Source organism: Rhinoraja longicauda, chromosome 22, assembly GCF_053455715.1.
Source record: "Rhinoraja longicauda isolate Sanriku21f chromosome 22, sRhiLon1.1, whole genome shotgun sequence".
NCBI classification, from domain to species: domain Eukaryota; kingdom Metazoa; phylum Chordata; class Chondrichthyes; order Rajiformes; family Arhynchobatidae; genus Rhinoraja; species Rhinoraja longicauda.
Genome location: NC_135974.1, coordinates 10777770 through 10804970, shown reverse-complemented (window position 1 = coordinate 10804970; position 27201 = coordinate 10777770). Strand labels below are relative to the sequence as shown.

Here is a 27201-nt window from a genome sequence, read left to right as displayed (position 1 = left end):
CCCGCCATTCCGGGAATTAACCTAGTGAACCTACGCTGCACGCCCTCAATAGCAAGAATATCCTTCCTCAAATTTGGAGACCAAAACTGCACACAGTACTCCAGGTGCGGTCTCACCAGGGCCCGGTACAACTGTAGAAGGACCTCTTTGCTCCTATACTCAACTCCTCTTGTTACGAAGGCCAACATTCCATTGGCTTTCTTCACTGCCTACTGTACCTGCATGCTTCCTTTCAGTGACTGATGCACTAGGACACCCAGATCTCGTTGAACATCCTCTCTTCCTAACTTGACACCATTCAGATAATAATCTGCCTTTCTATTCTTACTTCCAAAGTGAATAACCTCACACTTATCTACATTAAACTGCATCTGCCATGTATCCGCCCACTCACACAACCTGTCCAAATCACCCTGCAGCCTTATTGCATCTTCCTCACAATTCACACTACCCCCCAGCTTAGTATCATCTGCAAATTTGCTAATGGTACTTTTAATCCCTTCATCTAAGTCATTAATGTATATCGTAAATAGCTGGGGTCCCAGCACCGAACCTTGCGGTACCCCACTGGTCACTGCCTGCCATTCTGAAAGGGACCCATTTATCCTCACTCTTTGCTTTCTGTCTGTCAACCAATTTTCTATCCATGTCAGTACCCTACCCCCAATACCATGTGCTCTAATTTTGCCCACTAATCTCCTATGTGGGACCTTGTCGAAGGCTTTCTGAAAATCGAGGTACACCCCTGTCAATTTTCCTAGTTACATCCTCAAAAAATTCCAGTAGATTTGTCAAGCATGATTTCCCCTTCGTAAATCCATGCTGACTCGGAATGATCCTGTTACTGCCATCCAAATGCTCAGCAATTTCGTCTTTTATAATTGACTGCAGCATCTTCCCCACCACTGATGTCAGACTAACTGGTCTATAATTACCCGTTTTCTCTCTCCCTCCTTTCTTAAAAAGTGGGGTAACATTTGCTATCCTCCAATCCACAGGAACTGATCCTGAATCTATAGAACATTGAAAAGTGATCTCCAATGCTTCCACTATTTCTAGAGCCACCTCCTTAAGTACCCTGGGATGCAGACCATCAGGCCCTGGGGATTTATCAGCCTTCAGTCCCATCAGTCTACCCAAAACCATTTCCTGCCTAATGTGGATTTCCTTCAGTTCCTCCATCACCATAGGTTCTCCGGCCCCTAGAACATTTGGGAGATTGTGTGTATCTTCCTCAGTGAAGACAGATCCAAAGTAACGGTTTAACTCGTCTGCCATTTCTTTGTTCCCCATAATAAATTCCCCTGCTTCTGTCTTCAAGGGACCCACATTTGCCTTGACTATTTTTTTCCTCTTCATGTACCTAAAAAAACTTTTGCTATCCTCCTTTATATTATTGGCTAGTTTACCCTCGTACCTCATCTTTTCTCCCCGTATTGCCTTTTTAGTTAACTTTTGTTGCTCTTTAAAAGAGTCCCAATCCTCTGTCTTCCCACTCTTCTTTGCTATGTTATACTTCCTCTCCTTAATTTTTATGCTGTCCTTGACTTCCCTTGTCAGCCACAGGTGCCTCTTACTCCCCTTAGAGTCTTTCCGCCTCTTTGGGATAAATTGATCCTGCAACCTCTGCATTATTCCCAGGAATACCTGCCATTGCTGTTCTACCGTCTTCCCTGCTAGGGCCTCCTTCCAGTCAATTTTGGCCAGCTCCCGCCTCATGCCTCTGTAATCCCCTTTGCTATACTGTAATACTGACACTTCCGATTTTCTGATTTTCCCTTCTGCCTTTCCATTTGCAGAGTAAAACTTATCATGTTGTGATCACTGCCTCCTAATGGCTCTTTTACCTCTAGTCCCCTTATCAGATCAGGATCATTACACAACACTAAATCCAGAATTGCCTTCTCCCTGGTAGGCTCCAGTACAAGCTGTTCTAAGAATCCATCTCGAAGGCACTCTACAAACTCTCTTTCCTGGGGTCCATTTCCAACCTGATTTTCCCAGTCTACCTACATGTTGAAATCTCCCATAACCACCGTAGCATTACATTTGTGACACGCCAATTTTATCTCCTGATTCAACTTGCACCCTATGTCGAGGCTACTGTTTGGGGGCCTATAGATAACTCCCATTAGGGTCTTTTTACCCTTACAATTCCTCATTTCTATCCATACTGATTCAACATCTCCTGATTCTATGTCACCCCTTGCAAGGGAATGAATATCATTCCTTACCAGCAGAGCAACCCCACCCCCTCTGCCCACCTGTCTGTCTTTTCTATACGTTGTGTACCCCTGAATATTCAGTTCCCAGCCCTGGTCCTCTTGTAGCCATGTTCAACATCCAGCTACCATTAGCCACAGAAGTAAAATCCTTTCTGAGAGTGCAGTCCCAGTGCTCAAGATCTCACTCACTCCTTGCAAATATAAACTGCAGCTGGAGTTTGTCAGAGATTGTGCTTTGAAAGAAATTGGGCAGCAAGGTGGCACAGCGGCAGAGTTGCTGCCTTGCAGCACCAGAGACCCGGGTTCGATCCTAACTACGGGGGCTGGCTGTAAGGAGTTTTTGCGTTCTCCCCGTGACCTGAGTGGGTTTTCTCCGGGAGCTCCATTTTCCTCTCAAACTCCAAAGACGTACAGATTTGTAAGTTAATTGGCTTGGTAAAATGGTAAAATTGTCCTTAGTGTGTGTAGGATAATGCTAGTGAGCAGGGATAGTTTGGCGGCGTAGTACTCGGAGGGCTGAAGAGGCTGTTTCCGTGCTGTATCTCTAAATTAAACTAAGCTAAATCAGTGACATCTGGACAAATATATTTTTTTTATTTCAATATCCCTGCAATCAACGGAGTGGGTCTCTTTCAGATGACCACTGAAAGAGTTATCCAGTGGAAATTCTCCTCTGCACTATCACAGTTGCTAGTGCTGACTTCCTCCCATATGATTGGGGAATATGAAACAATATACAAACTTGATTCATGGGACCGAGCATTGACATATTAGTATTATTTCTGTCAACCTGCCTGTATATGATAGATTTTAATTAAGATTATTGCAACAATATATTACTCTGATCTACTCAGAGCGTAGCATTTTACTGCCTCCAAAACTTTGTGCAAAATTGCATTAGTGGCTCAACTGGCTGTGCTAAATGTCATTGTGGGATTTGTCATGCCACGGCTAATCATTTGCTGCAATTATGGAGCAGCTAACTTCCTTGCTTAAATTCTTTCTTCAAAAAATGAAACAAAACCCAAGCTTTATTATAGTATTTTTCTAAACAATTATTTAGTTTCTAATTATTTGTAACTTTTTAAAAATACTGTACTGCTTATTTACAGACTGAGCCCTTCCAAAAGCCGGTTTCATTAGAACAACATCCTGACTATGCTGAATATATCTTTCATCCAATGGACATCTGCACATTAGAAAAGGTATGTTTTGGGACCGTGGGACTCTTATTAACAAATCAGGTCCCTCTTGCATGTGTTTCTATTTGATTTCCCCCCCCCTCTTTTTTTTATTGCCCCTTCTTGTCTTTACACTAAGTTTGGAATTTTTACTTTGAAAAGTCATGAAATCCTAGTTCAACAATTTCAGCATGTTACAGTCTAGTGCCATCCAGTGGCAGAGAACGAATTTAACAGCATTGTACTCCAATAAATGCGCACACTACCAATGTTATGTACAATACCATTGTTTGCTCAAATATCTGCCATTGCAAAAGTTATGTATCTAAAATATGAACCTGTTGATTTACTAGTTATTATACATGCTTTAAGTACAAAAGTTGGTTCATGCATGTTTTATGCAGGGATCTTTTCTTGCTTGGTTAGTGACCCTTAGGAAATTGACTTGGGCACCTTGGGGAGCAAGTCACTTTAGTGGGTCAAATGTTTGTCTTCCAACAATTGGACATCTAATGTTGCCATCCATTTTACCTGTCGACAGACAATTTGGCTGTTAAATCTACAACCTGCAAACTGTCATTGTAACTCGTAGAAAAACATAGTGGTAATCCCACAGGCAATTGGCACGACAACATGATTTAAATGGCAGGTAGGCACAAAAATCTGGAGTAACTCAGCAGGACAGGCAGCCTATCTGGAGAGAAGGAATGGGTGATGTTTTGGGTCGACACCCTTCTTCAGACTGGTTAGGGTCAGAGACTCGGGTTTGATCCTGACTACAGATGCTGCCTGTACAGAGTTTGTGTGTTCTCCCCGTGACTGCATGGGTTTTATCCGGGTACTCTAGTTTCCTCCCTCATTCCAAAGATGTACAGGTTTGGAGGTTAATTGGCTTTGGTAAGAATTTTAAATTGTCCCTATCGTGTAGGATAGTGCTAGTATACGGAGATCGCTGTCGGAGTGGACTATGTGGACCAAAGGGCCTGTTGCCACGCTGAATATCGAAACTAAACTAAACAGCTTGCTCCTTGCCTTTCTCCCTTATCTAGAATCTCCTCAATACATCTGACCTTTTTAATTCAACCACTCACTGTGGAAATGGGTTCCATGCTCCAACTTTGATGTGCAAAGAATTTTCTGAATTTGTTTGTGAATAGCATATAATTTAGAATTTTAAATTTGGAATAATTGAGGACATTGTGAGACAAAGTAAGACTTTGTGTCTTTTCTATAAAATTCCTTCATAATTTAAATATTTTGTCTTAACTTAGTCATACAGCACGGAAACGGGCCTTTCTGCCCACAGAGTCCACACCAACCATCAACCACCCAATCTCACTAGTTCCATGGTGCCCCACTTTCGCATCCACTCCCTTCACAGAATCCTGGCTTAACCCTGGTGAGCTTGCTCCACTCGTGGAACTCTGTCCTGATAACTGTCACTTCTTCACCTCGCCTAGGCTCTCCGGACGCGGTGGGGGCTTAGCCACTGTGTTTAAGAAACATTTCAACTGCCGCCTCCTGAACGCTGATCATTTCTCCAGTTTCGAGGTGCAACTAATTAAAGTAGGCCTAGCCTACCCCCTCTTAATTGTTCTTGTGTATCGCCCACCAAAAATGCATAAGGACTTCATCACCCAATTTGCTGATCTGATTTCTAGCATTTTGCCCAAATTTGACCGGATCATGATTCTTGGTGACTTTAATATTCATGTTTGCTGTCCCACTAAGCCTCTTGTGAGTGAATTTATGCACCTGGTTGAGTCCTTCAATCTGACTCTTCACACCACGGGACCCACTCACAAGTTAGGCCATACTCTCGACCTAGTGTTATCGTCCGGATTCCCAATCAACAACATTGAAACTACTGAAGCCTGTCTATCGGACCACAGCGCTATCATTTTTGACGCATCTCTGCCTTTATCTCCCGCAAAATCTCATCTCCCTGTTCGCTACTCCCGCGACATAAATTCATTGACTGCCAGTAAATTCTCCGAGGCTCTCACAGCTGCCCCCAACATCTGCACTATTGAGGCCTCTCCCCCCCATCTCAGCACTGAGGATCTCGCCTCTTTATTTAATATCACTTGCTCTTCCATCCTGGATTCTATCGCTCCCCTTAAAATGAAAAAGCCTAAGCCCAAAGGTCGGCCGTGGCTCAATGACACCACCAAAGCCCTAAGAAGGGAGTGCAGAAAATCAGAAAGGAGATGGAAATGTGACAAGCTTCAAATTTCCTTCGAAATTCTGAGAAACAATCTTCTCAAATACCAGGAAGCAGTAAAGTCTGCTAGAGCACAATACTTCTCCGACCTTATTTCCAAAAACTCTCATAACTCCAAGGTCCTATTTAGAACAATTACCTCTGTCATATGTCCCGCCCCCAGTACCAGCTTAGTTGGGTCCCCTGCTAAGTGCGAAGAATTCGCTAAATTTTTCACCAACAAAGTTGAGAATATTAGAATGAACATTTCCCCTCCCACCCGTGACCTAGCTGTCTCACTAGTCTGTTCATCTAAATTGGACTGCTTCCAACCCGTCACTCTATCCTCCCTTGCAAAGCTTATCTCCGCTATGAAACCTGCAACCTGCCCCCTTGATCCTGCCCCCACTGCCCTTCTGAAGGATGTCATTGCAATAGCTGGTCCCAGCATCCTCTCTATTATCAACAGTTCTCTGGCCACTGGCACTGTTCCAACCAGTTTCAAGCACGCGGTGGTCCAGCCCCTACTGAAAAAACCTAACCTAGACCCCACCTTGCCTAGCAACTACAGACCCATTTCCAAACTGCCATTCCTGTCAAAAGTCCTTGAAAAGGCAATCCTTAACCAATTAGTGCCCTACCTGCACCAAAACACCATCCTGGAAAGTTTCCAGTCAGGTTTCAGAGCCCACCACAGCACAGAGTCTGCCTTGTTGAAGGTACACAACGACCTGCTTCTCGCCATCGACACCGGCGACTGTGCAATCCTGCTCCTTCTCGACCTCAGCGCAGCATTCGATACAGTGGACCACACCATCCTTATTGACCGTCTCCGGTACGCGGTTGGCATTGATGGCACTGCCCTGAGCTGGTTCGCTTCGTACCTCAAAGATAGGAGTTTCGCCATCAACATAGGCAGTTATTCCTCTGCTCCAGCTAGCCTCTCCTGCGGAGTTCCACAAGGCTCAATCCTAGGCCCCATTCTCTTTTCTCTATACATGCTCCCCCTTGGCCAAATCATTCAAAGGCACGGCATTTCTTTCCACTGCTATGCCGATGACACTCAGCTTTACCTCCCCCTGAAACCCAACAACCAGTCAAATTTAAACAGCCTCTCACACTGCCTTGAGGACATAAAATGTTGGATGGCACAGAACTTCCTCCAATTAAATGAGAGCAAGTCTGAGGTCATCCTATTCGGCCCCCCCGACTCCATCAAATTGATAACAGGCAGTCTTGGAAGCCTATCCTGCCTAGTCAAACCGCATGTCAAAAACCTCGGCATGATATTTGACTCTGCATTAAAATTTGATAAGCAAGTCAACGCTGTGGTAAAAGCCAGCTTCTTCCAACTTCGAACCATAGCTAAAATCAAACCTTTCCTCAAATTCGACGACACAGAAAAAATCATTCACGCTTTCATTTCCTCCCGCCTAGACTACTGCAACTCCCTATACACTGGGATCAGCCAATCTTCCCTGTCCCGCCTGCAACTGGTCCAAAACGCCGCAGCGAGACTCCTGACGGGTACCCGTAAAAGGGACCACATCACCCCGATTCTGGCCTCTCTCCACTGGCTCCCTGTACGGTACAGAATCAACTTCAAGCTCCTCCTATTCACGTATAAAGCCCTAAATGGACACTCCCCCCCCTACATCAAAAATCTTCTAACCCCCCTCTCTAACTCCAGGTCCCTCAGATCGGCCGACTTGGGGCTATTCACTATCCCACGGTCTAGGCTTAAACTCAGGGGTGACCGCGCTTTTGCGGTTGCAGCTCCTAGACTGTGGAACAGCATCCCTCTCCCGATCAGAACTGCCCCCTCCATCGACTCCTTTAAGTCCAGGCTCAAAACATATTTCTACTCCCTAGCGTTTGAGGCTCATTGAGGAGGCGCTGTGAACTGTTTGCGTGCCACTGTATGTTTTCATTTTTGTTTTCTATTGGAACCTAATTCAAATGTACAGCACTTTGGTCAACGTGGGTTGTTTTTAAATGTGCTATACAAATAAAATTGACTTGACTTGACTTGACTTCACTCTATGGGCAATTTACAGAATCCAATTATCCTACAAATCCAATTATCCAACAAATTTGTAGAAGAGCAGCAAGGTGGTTTTTAAAAAAAAATTGATGGTTGGGGTGTTTGAATATATTTTGCCATTTCATGATAAGATATGGGTATTATTGAAAAGCTCAGTGATTAACAACCATTTTAAAGTTCCCTTGAACTGAATTGCTTGCCAAGACATTTCAGAAGGGAGATAATATCCAGCTTTATTGCTATGAATCAGGAATTCTTCATACTGGGAAAGTACATCAAATTTCTTTCCAAGAAACCTTAGTGATCAGATTTTTTTAAGCTAATTCAGTAGTTCCACCATACTGCATTGCTACTTTCATGTGGAATCTAGACCAAGGAGTCATCCACTTAAGGTGGAGATGATGAGGAATTTCTTCTGAGGTCCAGGACCTATGAATTTCTTTATCACAGGTTTGTGGATGCCGAGTCAGTGAACACATATGACGGTGAAGATAGATTTTGGTTATTAGGGGAATTGAGGATATCAAAGAATGGGCAGGAGAGCGAGGCTGTGGCAAGAATCAGCCATAGGGTAATTGAGCAGAGAGGTTTGAGGGGCCATGTGGCTTACACCTGTTCCTGTTCTAATGTTCTGTTATTCTTCCAGATTATTCAATTATTAGAATTTATAATTCCCAGTTACTGTGGTGAAATTTGAAATTGAATCCAGATCATTCAGACCAGGTCTCTGGATGATCAATTCAGTAATTATTTCACTGTGTGTGGTCTTACCAACCCCTTACAGACCAACCCCTTGGTGTGGTCTTACCAGCCCCTTATTGGAAATTGACCACATCTTGCTCGCTCTTCTAATTAGCTTGTTGCTTTATTTTATGCCATTGTTAATCTCTGTTGCTTCTTTAAATCATTCTTCAATCTCCAACACACCCTTTACCTTTTGCAGCTGTTTTTAAAAAAAATGTGCATATTGAATTTTATGTATTAAAACTTCCTCTCCACATGTATCCCATATTCTTTACAATTAAATTCTGCAAAACTTTTGGGAAATATATTTTTAAAAAGCACCTACTATTTGTTTAATTTATCAGGCCTCTCTCATATTTGAATATTTTTTATTGTTGAGCGCAGCAGATCTGGATTTGAATTGAATGGCTCTGCCCAGCAAACTGCCTGTAGATAATCCATTAGTGCCATAAATTATAAAACTTGTGCGATTTATGTGAATGAACCTCTTTTTTAAATTCTTGTGCTTGTTGTAACAATGTTCCAGAAGCCAATACCAAACCAAAACAAAAGGTACAGCACAGAAACAGGTCCTTCGGCCCACAACATCTGTGCCAAACATGATGTCAAGCTAAACTAATCTCATCTACTTGCACATTATCCATAGTTCTCCATTCCCTGCATGTGCATGTGCCTCTCATATCTGCTTTGACCACCATGATCTTGCCCCGCATATCTTTAAATTTTGTTCCTTTCACTTAAAGCTATGCTCTTTAGTCTGACATTTCTACCTTGAGAAAAAGATTCTGACTCTTTTACCCTATCTATGCCTCTCAGAATTTTATACACCTCTATTTGGTCTCCCCGCAACCTCTGACAGTGCAGAGAAAACAATTCAAGTGTCTCCAAACTCCCCTTATAGTTAATACCCCCAAATCAGGCCGCATCCTGCTAAACCTCTTCTGCACATTTTCTAAAGCCTCCACATCCTGTAATGAGACGATCAGAACTGTACACAATATTCAAAATGCATCCTAACCAAAGTCCTATAAAGCAAAATCATGACTTACTGACTCCGTAACTCCCTGGTCCACTCGTCCCTTCCTACCCAAACCACCCCATCCCCGGGCACTTTCCCCTGCAACCGCAGGAGAAGCAACACCTGCCCCTTTACCTCCCCTCTCAACTCCATCCAAGGACCCAAACAATCTTTCCAGGTGAGACAGAGGTTCACCTGCACCTCCTCCAACCTCATCTATTGTATCCGCTGCTCTAGATGTCAACTTCTTTACATCGGCGAAACCAAACGCAGGCTCGGCGATCGTTTCGCTCAACACCTTTGCTCAGTCCGCCTTAACCAACCTGATCTCCCGGTGGCTGAGCACTTCAACTTCCTCTCCCACTCCCAGTCTGACCTTTCTGTCATGGGCCTCCTCCAGTGCCATAGTGAGGCCCACCGGAAATTGGAGGAACAGCACCTCATATTTCACTTGGGCAGCTTGCAGCCCAGCAGTATGAACATTGACTGCTCCAACTTTAGATAGTTCCTCTGTCCTTCTCTCCCCCCCCCCCCGCCTTCCCAGTTCTCACTCTAACTTCCTGTCTCCACCTATATCCTTCCTTTGTCCCGCCCCCCTGACATCAGTCTGAAGAAGGGTCTCGACCCGAAACGTCACCCATTCCTTCTCTCCTGAGATGCTGCCTGACCTGCTGAGTTACTCCAGCATTTTGTGGATAAATACCGTCGGTTTGTACCAGCATCTGCAGTAATTTTCTTACACTTACTGACTCTTATACTCATTGCCCCAACCAGTGAAGGCAAGCATACCATATGCTGTATTTACCATGCTATCTACTTGCATTGCCATTTTCAGGGAGCTGTGGACTTGGACCTCAAGATCCGACTGTACATTAATGCTATTAAGGATCTTGCCATTAACTGTCTACTTACATTCAACCTCTCAAATTGCAACTCCTCACAATTGCTCAGTGCGTGCAACAACTCACACCTTGTACAATCCTGGTAAATGCCTCATTGTTCAATGACACCAAAATGACTTGCTCGTACTCGAGTTACGCACTTGGCAAGTTGGAGTGTATCGATGACCTACTCAAGTCAATTGGATTAAATTACCATACTCTCACTAAAGATAGACTACATAGCGTGACCTTGTGGGCCTTTCCAAATTGTGGTTGTGTAATTAATGAATATGCACTTAATACTACTGAGTATTTCTATTCTTTCAGAATGTCAAGAAGAAGATGTACGGTTGCACTGAGGCTTTCCTTGCTGATGTTAAATGGATATTGCATAACTGCATCATATATAATGGTGGTAAATATCAACCTTAATACATATTAGTTTTAAGAATATACCTTCCATCTTTATTCTCCAATTCTGATGGATATCTGTTGTGAAGGAATGTGTGGATTCTAGGTGTCTTTGTCCCAAATTATAGAAACTTGCTGCAGACATAAAATGACACCACTGCTATCTAAATGAATATGAAATGGACATCTTTCCATAATCTGCCCTTCTTTAATCCTGCGTTTTCGGGAAATCCAGAATTATCATGTTGCACTCAATTTCCCTGATATTATTAAGTGTCACTTGGGTACAACTGTGAATGGGAATACTGTTGATGATTTATGTTAAAGTTCTATAACACCAGCCAACTAATTGTAATTCTTACAAACCCAAAATTCTGGAAAAAGTAATGGTTGTTTATGAAACAACCTCCTTGTACACTATATTTCCCCGAGCCTAAAGGCTTGAGTCGTAATCTGATTTTGAGATCAGTGCAGGTACAGAAGCATGCAGGTACAGCAGGCAGTGAAGAAAGCCAATGGAATGTTGGCCTTCATAACAAGAGGAGTTGAGTATAGGAGCAAAGAGGTCCTTCTGCAGTTGTACAGGGCCCTAGTGAGACCGCACCTGGAGTACTGTGTGCAGTTTTGGTCACCAAATTTGAGGAAGGATATTCTTGCTATTGAGGGCGTGCAGCGTAGGTTTACTAGGTTAATTCCCGGAATGGCGGGACTGTCATATGTTGAAAGACTGGAGCGACTAGGCTTGTATACACTGAAATTTAGAAAGATGAGAGGAGATCTTATCGAAACGTATAAGATTATTAAGGGGTTGGACACGTTGGTGGCAGGAAACATGTTCCCAATGTTGGGGGAGTCCAGAACAAGGGGTCACAGTTTAAGAATAAGGGGTAGGCCATTTAGAACTGAGATGAGGAAAAACTTTTTCAGTCAGAGAGTTGTGAATCTGTGGAATTCTCTGCCTCAGAAGGCAGTGGAGGCCAATTCTCTGAATGCATTCAAGAGAGAGCTAGATAGAACTCATAAGGTTAGCGGAGTCAGGGGGTATGGGGAGAAGGCAGGAACGGAGTACTGATTGAGAATGATCAGCCATGATCACATTGAATAGCGGTGCTGGCTCGAAGGGCCGAATGGCCTTCTCCTGCACCTATTGTCTATTGTCATCCTTGGACAGGTGTAATTGCTTATTTTGGAAGAAGAAATATGTTGGACAGTCTTTATTTATTTTCTTTCCTTTGGTAATAGGATGTTTTGGGAACATTGTTTGAATAAACGGCATGCTATCTATCAATGGAGGGCACCAAAGATCAAACCAAATTTGTTTTTGTGCATGTTGTCTTGCCATAAATGCACTAGATAGTATCAGAGAGTGGAAGCCCCCACAGAGAGTGGACTATATCAAATTTCCCCCATTCACTTTCTCTTCCATTGCCAGTGCATACTGTAACTATTAATATAGTATCTCATTGCTACTCTAGCTGATGTCTGTTATCTTGCTATTGATTGAAGATTAAACCATTGACACTTCATGCTTTTTGCACAACTGGAACACAGTGTTTGTCTTATCTGGAATATTTACCCACCAAGTTAATGAAGCACGATTGACTATTGGTTTGCTTATAATACGTGGAAATGGATCATGAGAGATTCCAGCAACTCTCACTTTTCATTGAAGCTGAATTGCAATGGTTTAAAATTATTCTGCTTTTCATTGTGGTATCAGATAAGATGTCAACCATTATTTCAAGTCAAGTCAAGTCAAGTTTATTTGTCACATAAACATACAAGATGTGCAGTGAAATGAAAGGTCACCCACAGTCCAGCAATAGAGCAATAAAAATAAACAATTTCACGCACAACACAAAAAAAAAAGAAACATCCATCACAGTGAGATCCTCCAGTCACCTCCTCACTGTGATGGAAGGCCAGAATGTCTTTTCTCTTCCCCTGCCGTCTTCTCCCGCGGTCAGGCTGTTGAAGTTGCCACATGCCGGACGGTGAAAGGTCCGCAGCAGGCCGACCCAAGCCCCGCGATCCAGGGCGGGCGAAGACGCTGCTGCTGCACGTCGGGGCGGTCGGGGCTCCCGACATTGAAGCCCCCGCCGGGTGGAGAAAATCCCGCGGCCTATTTCAGGCCGCGCCGGACGGTGAAAGGTCCGCGGCGGACCGACCCAAGCCCCGCTATTCGGGGCGGGCGAAGACGCTGCCGCTGCCGGAGCTCCAGATGTCGGCCCCCTCCCAGGGGCCTGCGAGCTTCCGACGTCCATGCGGCCTGCGCCGAAGCCTCCGGGGCCTCCGAAGGTGAGTCGTAGCCAGACTCGCAGCGCCACCACAGCCACCGAAGGCAGCTAGCTCCGTAGATGGTAAGTCCGCCGCGGGCTCTGCGAACCAGAGCCCAGGTGGTCTTGTCTATTTTTTTATTATTGTCCACTCTTGTCTATTTTCTTCCAATTGATTCTGTGCCTTTGGTACTTCAAGTTAGTTATAGTTGAGCTTTGACGCAGTCAAAGTTTCCTCTTAAGTGCAAGACTTAAGCCAATTTGATTTACTCATTGTAACAGCAACGATGGAATGAGTGTTTTGGCCACACCAAATAGTCTAGGCATGCCAATCTCTTGGCTGTAGTTTAGTTTAGAGATACAGTGCGGAAATAAGCCCTTCCACGCCAACTAGCAATCCCTGTACACTAGCACCATCCTATGCACTAGTGACAATTTACAATTCTTACCAAAGCCAAACCTGTACGTCCATGGAATGTGGGAGGAAAGCGGAGCACCCGGAGCAAATCCACGCGGTCATGGGGAGAACGAACAAACTCCATGCAGACAGCACCCGATGTCAGGATCAAACCCGGGTCTCTGGCTCTGTAAGGCAGCAACTCTAGCGCTGCACCACCGTGCCGCCCTTGTGAAAACCTGTGCTTCAACACTATCTACCTTTGGCCGGTCTAGCGCTGCCAAAAAATTCACTATTGCTCAACAGTAACTTATTGGCAAAGTGTTGGAAGCTGTCTGCCTGAATCCTTGTCTTACACAATCATCTTTTCCATCATCTGTGCACTGTGCTCCACACGATGAACAGTAACGTTTATTTTGGCCACACCTTTAAGCCTATGGTTTCCACCACAGGGAAGGGCAAGAGAAATGGATGGTTGGAAAATACTTTCCAATTCTTGTGCAAACTGGCTTGGATATAGATTACCATTCCTTCATTGGAATGGAGTCAAAATCCTGGATTTTCCTTCTCATGCACCTTTTGGGATTACCTACAGCATTCAATCTACAGCAAAGTATAGAACAGAACCACACAGGGACGACTGGCCCTTCAGTCCACAATGTGTGTGCCGATAAAGATGCCAAGTTAAATTCATCTCATTTGCCTGCAATTGATCCATATCCCTACCATTTCCTGCAAATCCTTGAACCCATCCAAAAGTCTTGTATCTGCCTCCACCATCAACCCTGGAAATGTGTTCAAAGCACCCACCACCACTTTTTCCAGAACAATTGTTGATGAGCCCCCCACCAGGGGGCACCGCACGATGGCTGCCTCGCCTACAGTCTGTCTGTCCTTTTCAAACTCTTGTTATTTTTGGTAAGTTTTAAAAGTTTGTGTAAATGTACTCTAGTTTGTTTTGTGTGGGGGGGTGGGAGAGGGGGTCGGGGGAAACTTTTTTCAATCTCTTACCTTGCCGGAGATGCGATTGTTTTCTGGATTGTATTTCTGGTCGCTCTGCGCCCTAACATCACGGAGCTGGAGGTCTTGCCTGGGACTGACCTCGAGTCCCCGCGGGGGCGTGGACTTATCATCTGAGCCTGCTAACCCTTGCCTGGGATCAATGCTCCAATGCAGTCTGCGGACTTTAACATCAGAGCTCACAGTCTCAGGTTGAGACTGGTCGGGAGCTCCAAAAGCTGCACGAGGTTCAACTGGACCCGACGCGGGGTAGATCGCCGGCGCGGGGGAGCTGAGATTCCCCTCCTCCCCCCGATGAAGGAGCTTGATCACCCCGATGAGGAAGGCTCGCCGTCGGCTATGGGAGTCAAGATCATCCCGTCAATGGAAGATTAGAGCCCCTGACCACTGGAGGACAAAGAAGGGAGAGATTGAACTGTTTTTCACCTTCTATCACAGTGAGGAATGTGGAGGAGTCACTGTGGTGGATGTTCATGTTAAAATGTATTTTGTGTGTCCTGTTGCTTTTTACTGTTGTGACTGTATGGCAAATGAAGTTCCTCGTATGTTGTAAAACATACTTGGCTAATAAAGTTTTATTGTGATTGTGTGATTGTGACAGCAAAAATCCTTGAAGATTAATTCAACAATGATGACTACCAGGAGAATATTTTTTTATATCAGTTCCTGTCCTTGGCAAAATGCATTCATGCACCTTCAAGTGAAAGTTGCTGGTAATGATCAAATAGGAATGATATCTTTCTTCTGCCCCATAGTGTTTAGCTGCATTATACAGCGCTGGTGTTCACCTAACAGAAGGTTAAGGATTAAATTATGGCTTGTATGCCTTAACTACTCAATGGATAATGTCGCAATGGCAAATGAGCTATAATTATCATGTGTGCAATCATTTCAAGGTATTGCAGTGAAAGATAACATGGAGAGATTACATTGCTTTTCAACATGTTTCCAGTGGCCTTTAATATTCATCTGAACTAGTCAAAATGGGATGCGTCTCTTCTGAAACATGATATTTCTGACAACGTAACACATACGATCTTATATTGTGCAATGTAGCTTCTGCTCATCATGATTTAATCCCATTACTGGTTTAGAGAAGAAACAATTTCCACTTAGTCAAGCAAATGCAGAATAAATCCGAAACCTGTCACAGTGTAGTTATTAGGTGCACTCCTCATGTTATTAAACGGGGTGCCAATGTCATTCTGTGTTCCGTTTTTAAAATCAATAATAGATTTCTGTGTTGCAGCCAATCACAAATTAACAGCAACAGCTAAAGTGATCATTAAGATCTGCGAGCATGAAGTAAGTATTGATGAGGCGTTTGTGTGATTTTGTATTTTTATACTCTGATTTGATTGGATTTATTTAGACAGTACAAAAGGATCATTTACTTTTGAATAAACCTATGTTCTTCATAAAATTGAAAAACAATGTTAAACAAACTATTCAGATCAGTCTGAAAGAGAAAAGCTCCTTTAACTTTTCTGATTCCCCATAATCATCCTTCTATTCTTCTTTTCTCTGTCAGCTATTTACTCTCTCAGATGTCCACTGTTTGTGGTTTTAGTTAATGCTTTGCTCTATTGAAGAAAAAATGTGGTTTCAAGCTAATATTTTTCTCCTCTTTCCCCTTAAAAAATAGATGAATGAAATTGAAGTTTGTCCAGAATGCTATTTGGCTGCATGCCAGAAGAGGGACAATTGGTTCTGTGAGCCTTGTGTAAGTTCAAGTGTTCTGTAAACTGAATGTCAATATGTCCATTGAATCAAACAAATGATCCCATATGATCTTTAGTTCACTTTAAGACATTTCTAAAGATCTTTACAATCATTCTTTCCACTATCCAGAAGTGGTTATTCTAAATCATTGCTCCTTCACTCAAATAGGACCGAGATGAGAAAGTTTTTTTTCACGCAGAGAGTGGTGAATCTGTGGAATTCTCTGCCACAGAGGGTAGTTGAGGCCAGTTCATTGGCTATATTTAAGAGGGAGTTAGATGTGGCCCTTGTGGCTAAAGGGATCAGGGGGTATGGAGAGAAGGCAGGTACAGGATACTGAGTTGGATGATCAGCCATGAGCATATTGAATGGTGGTGCAGGCTCAAAGGGCCGAATGGCCTACTCCTGCACCTATTTTCTATGTTTCTATAGATGTCTCGGAGAAAAATATTTTCATTAGTGCATTGTTGGTGGGCAGTAGGTCGTTGGTCAAGGAAACGAGAGGAAATTTAAGCATAACATGAAAGATTGGAAAAAACATCCATTATGCTTCTCACCAGATATTAATCACATTATTGAAGATGAAAGTTAGTCTGAATCCATTTAAATTTTTGATGGGTTATCGGGCTAAATTTGTTATCCCCCTCCAGGTCAGGTCCTAATCCTGTTCAGGGGTTGTGAATTTTCAAATTGCATCCTCCAGTCGTCTATGAAGAATTGCTTACTTCCTTTACATTACTACCTTCCATTTATCTTATTGATCTTTCATCAAGTGGACTCTGAGTCTGTGTTCAGTCTGGTGGAATAGACGTGTTGTTCAGACAGTGGGTAAATATTGGTGTTTTTCATCTAACTTGTGCAATCACAATTTTTGGGCCACCACTTTATTTTTTCATCACTTCTACTTTTTGCCACTGAATCAGTGAAAATAAAATCTCTGATACCTTGTGGAATACTTCCCTGCTAAACTTAAGGAATGGAATTCTATTTCCCCAAAACTAAATCAAAACAAGTACAATGGCAAGTTTTGTTGTTGCTGTTTCTGAATAATGATATTGAGTAATACTTTGAATCAAAGTAAAACTGACTTCGCTCAATTTCCAGTCTCTGCTGTGAGGCTTTAGGGCACAGTCTGGTTGTTTTCAGTGCACTAATTTAGGTTGCAAGTAGCAGGCCCGAACTCTGGGGGAAGCCAGCACAGTAGCAGGGCACCGCATAACTGCCAAGAGTGCTGGTCGAGATTTCCTTTAAAAAAAAATGGTCACTGTGTCTGTGGCCTGCAGGGTTAATGCTTGTGCGGTGCTACTGATTTTCCACAGAGGAATTGTGTTTACATATTGTTTATTATGTGCAGTTTACAAATCCTTTTAGTTAGAATTACTTGCATTGAATTTGTGTAATTCTTCATGTTCTACTTGATCTTCTCCATTCAGCAATGGAGTAATCTTCCAACAGTTCAGATTTACCTGCCTCTTATCCCAATTTTTGTCTGTTTTTTGTTTGCAGAGTAATCCCCACCCACTTGTCTGGGCAAAGCTTAAAGGTTTCCCCTTCTGGCCTGCAAAAGCACTGCGGGACAAGGATGGACAGGTTGACGCACGATTCTTTGGGCAGCATGACAGGTGAGTAATGTGTAGGACGGAACTGCAGATGCTGGTTTACACCTAAGATAGACCCCAAAATGCTGGAGTAACTCAGCGGGACAGGCAACATCTCAGGAGAGAAAGAATGGTGACGTTTCAGGCCGCGACCCTTCTTCAAGAAAATAATTTTGTTGTTTTAAGTGTACCATTATTAATGTTGCCAGAGCCCCATGCCAAAGTGTTTTTGCTTTTTGCTAACTCACAGTGCATGATCTCAAATTCTGGAGTGGAGCATGAGTTTATATCTTGAGGCCAGAATAATCAGGGCACCAATGCGCTCTTAATTCTAAATGGAAGATAGGGTCTGTCTTCAACATCTAAATTAAGGAATGATTTGTCTTAGAGAGCATCCAACTGCATTGCTATTGGTTAAGGAGTTCCTAGATTTGAATCCAGCAATGATGAAGGACCAGCCATATAATTTCAGATGTGACTTGGTGGTACCCAAAATGGTGGTGGTCCCATGCACCTGCTGCACTCGATCTTCTTGGTGATGGATGGTTTGGGAGGAGCTTCCAAAGTAGCCTATGCACTTATGGTGGAGGGAATGTTTAAAATGGTTAAGGGAACGCCAGTCAAGTAGGTTGTTTTGTCCCGCATGATGGGTTGCTAGCAGGCATTTGTGCAAAGTGTCTGGTTATCCCCTGAGTTTACTCAATCCTGGCAATAACTCCATGCATTGATGTGGCTCCATTTGCAGAACAAAATATCCCAAGGCACTTCACCGCAGCATTATCAACATCTGACTTTCAGCCACATGAAGAGATGCGAGGACAGATACCCAAATGCCAGGGAGGGATTTGAAAACACTGAGGATAATTGTCTTAATCAGCGGTGCCACACTGGAATGATTTGTATGTCAGTGACCCACAAGCATGACCATTGAAAATAGCATGATATGACGAAGAAAAAACGAAAAAGATCTCTCAGAATTCTTGACCTTCTGGCCCTTGGATCAAAAGACAATCTGATCCTCAACTAGGAAAAGGCCGATTTGCATTTATAAGTAACATGTTTTTGTCATTGTGGTGTTGGAGACGATGAGAAAATATTGCCAAGTAAATCTAAAAGGCATTAATTTAACAATTTTTTCTCCGATACACAGGGCTTGGGTTCCAATAAATAACTGCTACCTCATGTCCAGAGAAATCCCCTTTTCTGTAAAAAAGACGAAAAGCATCTTCAATAGTGCAATGCAAGAAATGGAGGTATATGTGGAGAACATTCGTAAAAAGTTTGGAACATTCAATTATGCATCTTTTCGGTCACCGTACACTCCCAACAACCAATTCCAGATGCTGAAAGATCCCCAGAACCCAGCCGCAGGAACTGCTAAGCCTGATAAATATGAAAAAATCAAACTAAACTTTGATATGACTGCCTCGCCAAAAATAGTTCTCAGCAAGTCTCTGTTAATCGGTGGTCCCAGTCAGAGAATTTCACTAATGGACACGCCTCGTTCACCAATGAGCACCAATTCTTCAGTGCACACCGGTTCTGACCTAGAAACTGATCCTACAGAGAAGAGCATGAAAGCTACTTCCAGTCACTTTAGTGCAAGTGAGGAGTCGATGGACTTCATTGACCGGAGCACAGGTATGATATACCTTAATTTTAACAACTCGTTTCAAAGTATCTGTTGAGGCAGCATTTGATGGAGCGGGAAGGAAAAGGAGAAATGAAACATTTTTTTCGGAAGCTACTGTATATAAAAGCAACCCACTGAAGAGGTTGTACCTTTATGACTCCTTCAAAATTTATGCTTATAAATTTGATTGACAATTTTTTTCCGATATAATCACATTTATTTGGATAACACACTGTTCCCAGTAAGTTGCGTAAAAGAATTTCGGTTGCCCTGAGGACTGTCAGTTCTGTTTTCCAGATATCACAGTAGAGCAGTAAGTGCTAAACCAGAATGCCATTAGTCCTAAAATGAATTGGGAATGGGTGACTGTATCCCTGTAATTTTATTGGGAGGCAGAAATGACATATACTGCATCATTAGACAGATGCTCCTAAGAATTTGTGCAGTCAAAAGTGAAAAGATTTAAAAATAGATGTTGAAGATTGACACAAAGTGCTGGAGTAACTCAGCGGGTCAGGCAGCATCTCTGGAGAAAAAGGATGGGTGACGTTTTGGTCGGAACCCTTCTTCAGGCAAATAAATGCTCTGGGGTTTTAAAGAGTAATCTAAAAATGTTAAAAAGTAAATCTAAAAATAGGTCGTCTTGGGTTTTAAAAGGGTAGTTTTGCATGCCGTTTCCATAGAGTGTTCTGTATTTTGGAGATGATGTGCTGATGTTACCAGTATGTAAAGATCTTCCAAGTAATGGAGACTGCAACTTTGGTCTGCTGAATTTGAAATTGTGTTGACATTATGAATACCACCTTACACAAGATTCTTAATGTTATTCTGACAGAAAGGAGATATGAGGATAGGTAATGGATTACCACTGAATATGGAATTTGTCTGGTAAATGAACTTGATCTTAAGAATGAAGGAAGTCAAGAGTCATGCAGGGATCATGCATTAGTTTGAAGGATTCTGTGTTCTTTTGCAAGTTAAATAGTTCCATTCAGCCATTCCCATTCTGTGTTGAGTTTTGGATGACAAACCTTTCTCATCCAACTGACTTCATGTTCATTTGTGGTACAGGTTACAAACAATGTTCAAACCTGAAATTCTCTGCCAGATCCTCATTGATCCAGTTTGTTTCCTCTTTCAGCTTCTCCTGGATCTGTGAAGACAAGTCAAGCTGGCAGTGTGTCGGGCAGCCCAAAACCCTTCTCTCCTCAGTCCTCCACTCCCATTGCTGCTAAATCAGAAAGGACTCTGAAAACCCCTCCTACGGGCAGCATCCTTAATCTAAACCTTGGTTAGTTGTGACCACAAAATGTTTTTTCCATTGGCTTTATGGGATTTTTAGTCAATCTGTAGCCAGTTGAAGAGGCTGTGTGGGAGCAGTGATTGTGCATGCATTGGGATTGTCCAGTGTTGTGTGCCAGCTTCCTTTAGTTATTTCCAGGCAAGGGGACTTTGAAGTGAGCAATGTTCATTCTTTGAGAGGAAATTAGATGCATAAGGTTGGACAAATATTACTTTTTCTATTTGTTTTATGATTCAACAAGGTAGTTCCCAGTAGCACACCATCCCAGTTATTTTCATTGTTTATTTTTCATTGTATATTGGAGGCCATGAGATGGAGTAGGTAGCTTTTCATACAGTTTTCTATATTAAGCATTTGGTATGATTGAAAAGTTGTTTTCTTTCATTATTACTTATTCTGTGGCTTCAAAAGCTGTGCTTTTCATTTCTATATTGGGCCTAAAACAGTAATAGCTTGGAATTCTGTCCAATTTATTGTCTCAAAGGCCATGTCATTGATTTGCCAAACTCCATTGTTTTCATACCATCTCTTAATATTGCATTCTAGAATGATCAGTATTCTGAGACCATGTTCCACATTGGCTTTGGGTCACCTCTCTGTCTTTTCAGATGTCTTCAACAGAGGCTTGCTTTCAGGCTGACCCCACATAATTTGTCTTGCTTTCTCGCTAATGTTTTAATCTGTCCTCTTGTCTGATAGATCGCAGTAAAGCAGAGATGGATCTGAAAGAGCTGAGTGAATCTGTGGTGCAATCAGCTCCTGTGCTTCTTACTTCACCCAAAAAGCAACCGGTCCGGAGCAGTTTCCTGCTTAATCTCGACAAGACAATAGAAAGTTGTAAAGCACAGTTAGGTGAGAATGTGTTTGTTATTTATCAAATTTTAAGCTTTCAGGAAGGACTTATTTGTTCTTTGGAATATCAGTGTAATTAAAGTTTGGAAGAAGATTTTTTTCTAAACTTAATGGTTAGGATGGCAGGGGAGTTGGCATTTCACCTTTTAACTGTTTGTCTGGGGGTATGCATTTTTTTGAGGGACAAATTAGTTTCCCCATACCTTTGGTAAAGTTCGAGTGATGCATTTTAATGAACAATCAAACCAACATAGACACAAAGTGCTGGAGTAACTCAGTGGGTCAGGCAGCATCTCTGGAGAAAATGGATGGGTGACGTTCGGGAAGCTTTCTTAAGACTCGTCAAACCAACATGATGGATATGACCTGCTGAAAAACATTTATTGGAGAAGTTTAGTATTAATGATATCTGAGATAGAGATTTGTATTTACTTGCATTTAATGGCTAATCCAGTACTCTATGTCTGGAATTGCCAAGACTAAGATGTGATTTAAAAGAATTTAGTTCAATTTCATATGCACATTGCGTGTTTCCAGGAGGCTAAAGGCAGCCAGTCCAGATATGATTGCTATCCCGCTGTACATGGCCATGGGCAGGAAGGGCATGTAGTCACCGATCAACGTACGATGGGTGCCACGATGGCACCGACACGGGCCATGGTACACGCCAGACCCAGCCCCGTTTGCCTCCTTAGGGGAGATAAACAGTGAAGGGGCGGCACGGTGGCGTGGCGGGTAGAGCTGCTGCCTCACAGCGGCAGACCACGGTTCCATCCTGACTATGGGTGCCATCTGTACGGAGTTTGTACGTTGTCCCTGTGACCAAGTGGGTTTTCTCTGGGTGCTCCAGTTTCCTCCCACACTCCAAAGTGTGCAGGTTAATTGGCTTTGGTAAAATTGTAACTTGTCCCTAGTGTGTAGGATAGTGTTAATGTGCGGAGTGATCGCTGATCGGCGCGGACTCGGTGGGCTGAAGGGTTTGTTTCCACGCTGTATCTCTAAACTAAACTTGCTCTTTAAGTATTTGTATTCTGATCATCACAAAGATTATTTGTTTAGTTATACTGAAGAGACATTGGCAAACGTTTGAATATGTAAGTCCTGTGCTTTATTAGGCATTCTATACTGCAATGTAGGACCAAACGATAATGCGTGACCTCTGTTAGAATACAGGACAGGATTATAAAGCCTTATTACACAGAAAATAAAAAAACATTGTTAATTGATTTGAGGTAGGACTGCAGAAAAATCAGTTTAATTTATGGCTGTTATAATATCCAATGATCCCTGTTGGGTTTTGTATGATGTCTTTTGAACAGTAATTACTGTTCCTTTGTGAAGAAACAGCCTAATGGTAAAGAAAAGATTAATAATCTGATTGAATTGCTGGGGTTTCTGCAGCTTTACAATTCATAAACCAGCAAAAAGGCAAGAAACTACTACCCAGGTTATCTTAACTTTGAGCAATGTTCACTGGAAATGTATTGGCTAAGACCTTTTGGGAATTTTGGGGGCATTTCTGCACAGAATAGTTATTCACTTTCAAAAGCAAGTTAGGAACCCAAGCAAATACTACTTTGGCAATTTCCTGGCGGTTTTCTCTGCCAGACTTTAGATGAAGTCCACTCTAAACTCACGACTGTGTAGCCGGATGGACACAGTGCAAACTCCATCCTCAAGTTCACCGACGAGACCCAACCTTTGTTGGACGAATTACAGATGATGAAGAGTCATTCGTGAGATCGATTGACTGACCAAATGGTGCCAGCACAACAACCTGGCTCTCAATGTTAGTAAGACCAAGGAACTGATTGCGGACTTTGGAAAAGGAAGGATGAGGATCCACAAACCTGTCTATATCAAAGGGACGATGGTGGAGAGAGTCAAAAGCTTAAAATTCCTGCCTGGGTGTGCATATTTCCTGGACCCAGCACACTGATGCAATTATAAAGAAAACACATCAATGCCTCAACTTCCTGAGAAGATTACGGAGATTCAGTATGTCAGAGGTGTACAGAAGAGAGCATAATGACTGGTTGCATCATGGCCTGGTTCGGCAACTTGAATGCCCAGGAGCGAAGAAGACTGCAAAAAGTTGTGAACACTGCCTAGACCATCACGAGTTCTGACCTCCACATCATCAAAGGGATTTATTGCAGTCGCTGCCTCAAAAAGGCAGCCATCATCATCAGAGACCCACACCACCCCGCCACACACTCGTATCACCCCTGCCATTGGGAAGAAGGTACAGGAGACTGAAAACTGTAACGTCTAGGTTCAGGAACAGCTTCTTCCCTACAGCCATTGGGCTATTAAACACGACAACTTGAAATAAGCACTGAACTTTATAGACTATAATTGTTATTATTGCACCATTATTGTTTGTTTTTTATGTGTACGCATGCATGTGTGTGCATATACACGCATTGAACTTTTTTTTCTCATTTATTATATTGTATATCGTGTACTATGATTACATATTCTGTTGTGCTGCTGCAAGTAAGAATTTCATTGTTCTATCTGGGACATATGACAATAAAACACTCTTGACACTTGACAATGGAGTAGGAGTTTTCTGGAATTCCCTAGCATTCGCACTGGAGAATCAGTGTGAAGAAGAAACATATTAATAAGCTAAGTTATATTTTAATTATTTGAATTTGTAGTAATTTGCAATGTGATTCTTACTTTTTTCATTTGTAAATTTTAAACAAAATTTTATTTCATTTTTGATTGGTAACATCTACTTTATTTTATTGTAAGAATATATTCCCTCGCATTAATCTCTCATGTTTCCCATTACTAGCATTTCTCATGGTAAATTATACACTCGAACCTCACTTGGTGTTCAGGATGCATGACTGGGAATGAGAGTGCTGAGAATTTAAGCTAAAGGGGGTCATTAGACGACTTATTGGATTAAGCCTGTGCCTTCCCCTTTGGTTGTGCTACTGTACCACAAACCTGATTTGAGTTAGATTTGATTTGAATTTTATTCTGATTTGTCATAGAAAAATACAGCAGGGAAACAGGCACTTCAGCCCAACGTGTTCATGCTGTCCAGGTTTTATCACTGAGTTAGTCCCATTTTGCCTGTGTTTGACCATATTCCTCTAAACCATCCTATCCACTGAATAATCTTTTGACTTTGTGTGGAGACGCTGCATGTGAAGGCTAGTATTGGAAAAACTAGGGTTGTTTTGGCACTGGTGAGCTTTGATCTGCACCCTGGCGGGCACAGTGATTGCAGACCTTTACTGGGGCAGAGCAGTAGTTCTCCATGTGCTGCATGGACCCTACAGTCTCCACCTTCACCGTTAGTTGAATGTGATGCCTCCCCCTTTCTTTAACTGCACAGGTTTTTTTCCTGCCCTGAGATTTATTTTGTAATTTTCAATTTAGAGTGGGAGGTTAGTAGCTTCTATCACATACAACAAAGAATGATGACAGACACCATGCGATCCGATAGTCAGTCAACAAATAGAGTTAGTGCTGCCAGTCTCCAGAAATGACTTGCACTCACAGTGGCAGCCAGGGTGAGCGGTTGCACTGCGTGTCTCAATCCTCATTGGATCCCTCTGTGGCAAGCCATGGACCCCAGTGGAGGGCAAGGACTTATGCCAATTTGCAGCAGCAGTAAAGTGTGGGGTTCACACGAGTTTCCTGGCGTGCCAGCACACAGCCTGAACCGATGTCTAGCTTTTTAAAAATGTTCAGTGGGGTACACATGAGTGCTTATCCTGTGGGACCAAAAGCACTATTACGAGCAGCGTTAAGTGGGGTACCAGTTTAACGCAACTCCAACTAGTGAAAATGCAACCTATTCCAGATTAAGCTATGCTTATTGATCAATTTTTGATTATTTAGTTTATGACCGAAATTGCTGCAAATTTATAATTTATAATTTTCTGTCCATTAGAATATATTGACTCTTCACTGCAACTTCAGACAGATGCTCCAATTTGGAATTGATTGCTATATATTGTGCATGACCGTAATAAATGTAAACAAAAGTAAAACGATATAGATTTTTTGTGTGGGAATTGATCTAATCCAGGTAGTTTAAATCACTTAAAAACCACGAGGATTGCCCTTGAGACTTTATGCCAATTATATTCTTGTATTTTTAAAAATCTTATGGAGATTTAGAAGTTGAATTAGTTCTACTTATGCTGCTAAATCACATTTTTATTTTAAAGCACCACCAGGTGCTTCTTGCTTCAATGGCTTGTTTTGACAAGTTGTATTATATTGGTTAATAGGAAATGCTATTAAAAATGTAGTTAGTTTGATACGTTTATCATCAACTTTAGAAGCATGTACATTTTTTCTGAGAAAAAATATCATTTATGATATGTCTGGTATTGTTTCAAAATTCTATATATTCTTATCCCAAGGGATAAATGAAATTTCTGAAGATGTTGATGCGGGTGCTGAACACAGCGACTCTGAAGATTCAGAAAAATCGGACACCTCTGACAGTGAATATGCCAGTGATGAAGGTCCAAAGCTAAACAATGGACAAGAAGAGAGAGAGGAAAAAGACGGTACCAGGAGTGAAAAGGATTCTCCCTTTGTGAAAAAGAAGCCTAAACATTTAGTTCATGGGGAAGTGAAGCAGGAGACCAGTCCAAGTTCTCTTGTGGCCAAAAATGAGGCTCTGGGGAAGGAAAAGGCAAATGGGGATTCAGACAAAGAGCACATTGAGAAAATTAAAAATCTACATCAAGGAACAAAGGAGAAACTGGGAAATAAAGATGAGACTGATTCTCCAACAATGCATTTGGGACTGGATTCTGATTCTGACAATGAACTAGTTATAGATTTAGGTGATGAAAGCAAAGAAGCTGTACGAGAAGGCAAGAAAGGTGAGAAGAGCAAAAAGGAGTCAACACCAACAATGAAGGAATCGCCAGCCTCGTCAAATACGGAAAGTATGTATACTTAAACTTGTGCTTTCCTTCATGGTATTATACCTGTTCTCATTGTTAAACTTGGAATGAGTTTAATAATACTGCGTTTAGTTCCTCGTGGTTCGATTGGATGTTGTGCGCTATTAGTCATGAATAACACCTTGTCCAGCCTTCTAGTTCATCAGTTTATGGTTTTGTAGGATTGTTTGAGGAAATCCATAACTTGATATAGAAGGTGCTACAGGATTAACAAATTGGAAGATTTAATGTTAACAGATGAAAAGGACATTGGGATTTAGAATTTGCTTATTTTAAAGCATGAATTGCCAAATGATGTTATGAGTTTACTTGCATAAACTAAGCAGAACCGTTGGACTAGTTGAATTAGAGATTTATTGGCTTGGTATAGGTTTCTGTGATGTTATTTAATAGAGTCATAGAGCCATATGTATGGTATGGAAGCAAGCCCCAATGGCCCACCTCATCCATGTCGATCAAGTTGGCATAGTGGGCTAGCCTCATTTGTCCACATTGTCCTCTAAACCTTTCCTGTCCATAAATCTGTCCAAATGACTTTTAAAAGTCATAATTGTACCCACTTCTATAGCTTCCTTTGGCAGCCTATTCAATGTACAGACCTACCCTCTGAGTGGGAAAGTTGTCCCTGAGGTCCTTCTTAAAAATCTCCCCTCCCAACTTAAGCCTGTGCCCACCAGTTTTAGAATCTTCTCCCCTGGGGAAAAAGACTGTGAGCATTCATTTTATTCTTGCCCCTCATCA

General features: G+C 42.3%; 1 protein-coding gene across 9 annotated transcripts in view; it reads left to right on the top strand.

Moving 5' to 3' along the window:
• zmynd8 (zinc finger, MYND-type containing 8) overlaps positions 1–27201 on the top strand; it is a 94104-nt gene that overhangs the window by 42841 nt on the left and 24062 nt on the right. For 4 of the 9 annotated variants that reach the window (XM_078418732.1, XM_078418731.1, XM_078418729.1 and 1 more), the window contains 9 exons: positions 3338–3430; positions 10624–10711; positions 15635–15705; positions 16046–16123; positions 17629–17744; positions 18871–19361; positions 20495–20644; positions 21356–21508; positions 25906–26442. In XM_078418732.1, coding sequence (XP_078274858.1) covers positions 3338–3430; positions 10624–10711; positions 15635–15705; positions 16046–16123; positions 17629–17744; positions 18871–19361; positions 20495–20644; positions 21356–21508; positions 25906–26442 — 1777 coding nt within the window. The remainder of the gene's footprint in view (positions 1–3337; positions 3431–10623; positions 10712–15634; positions 15706–16045; positions 16124–17628; positions 17745–18870; positions 19362–20494; positions 20645–21355; positions 21509–25905; positions 26443–27201) is intronic. The other 5 variants (XM_078418734.1, XM_078418727.1, XM_078418735.1 and 2 more) reach the window with 4 other exon arrangements.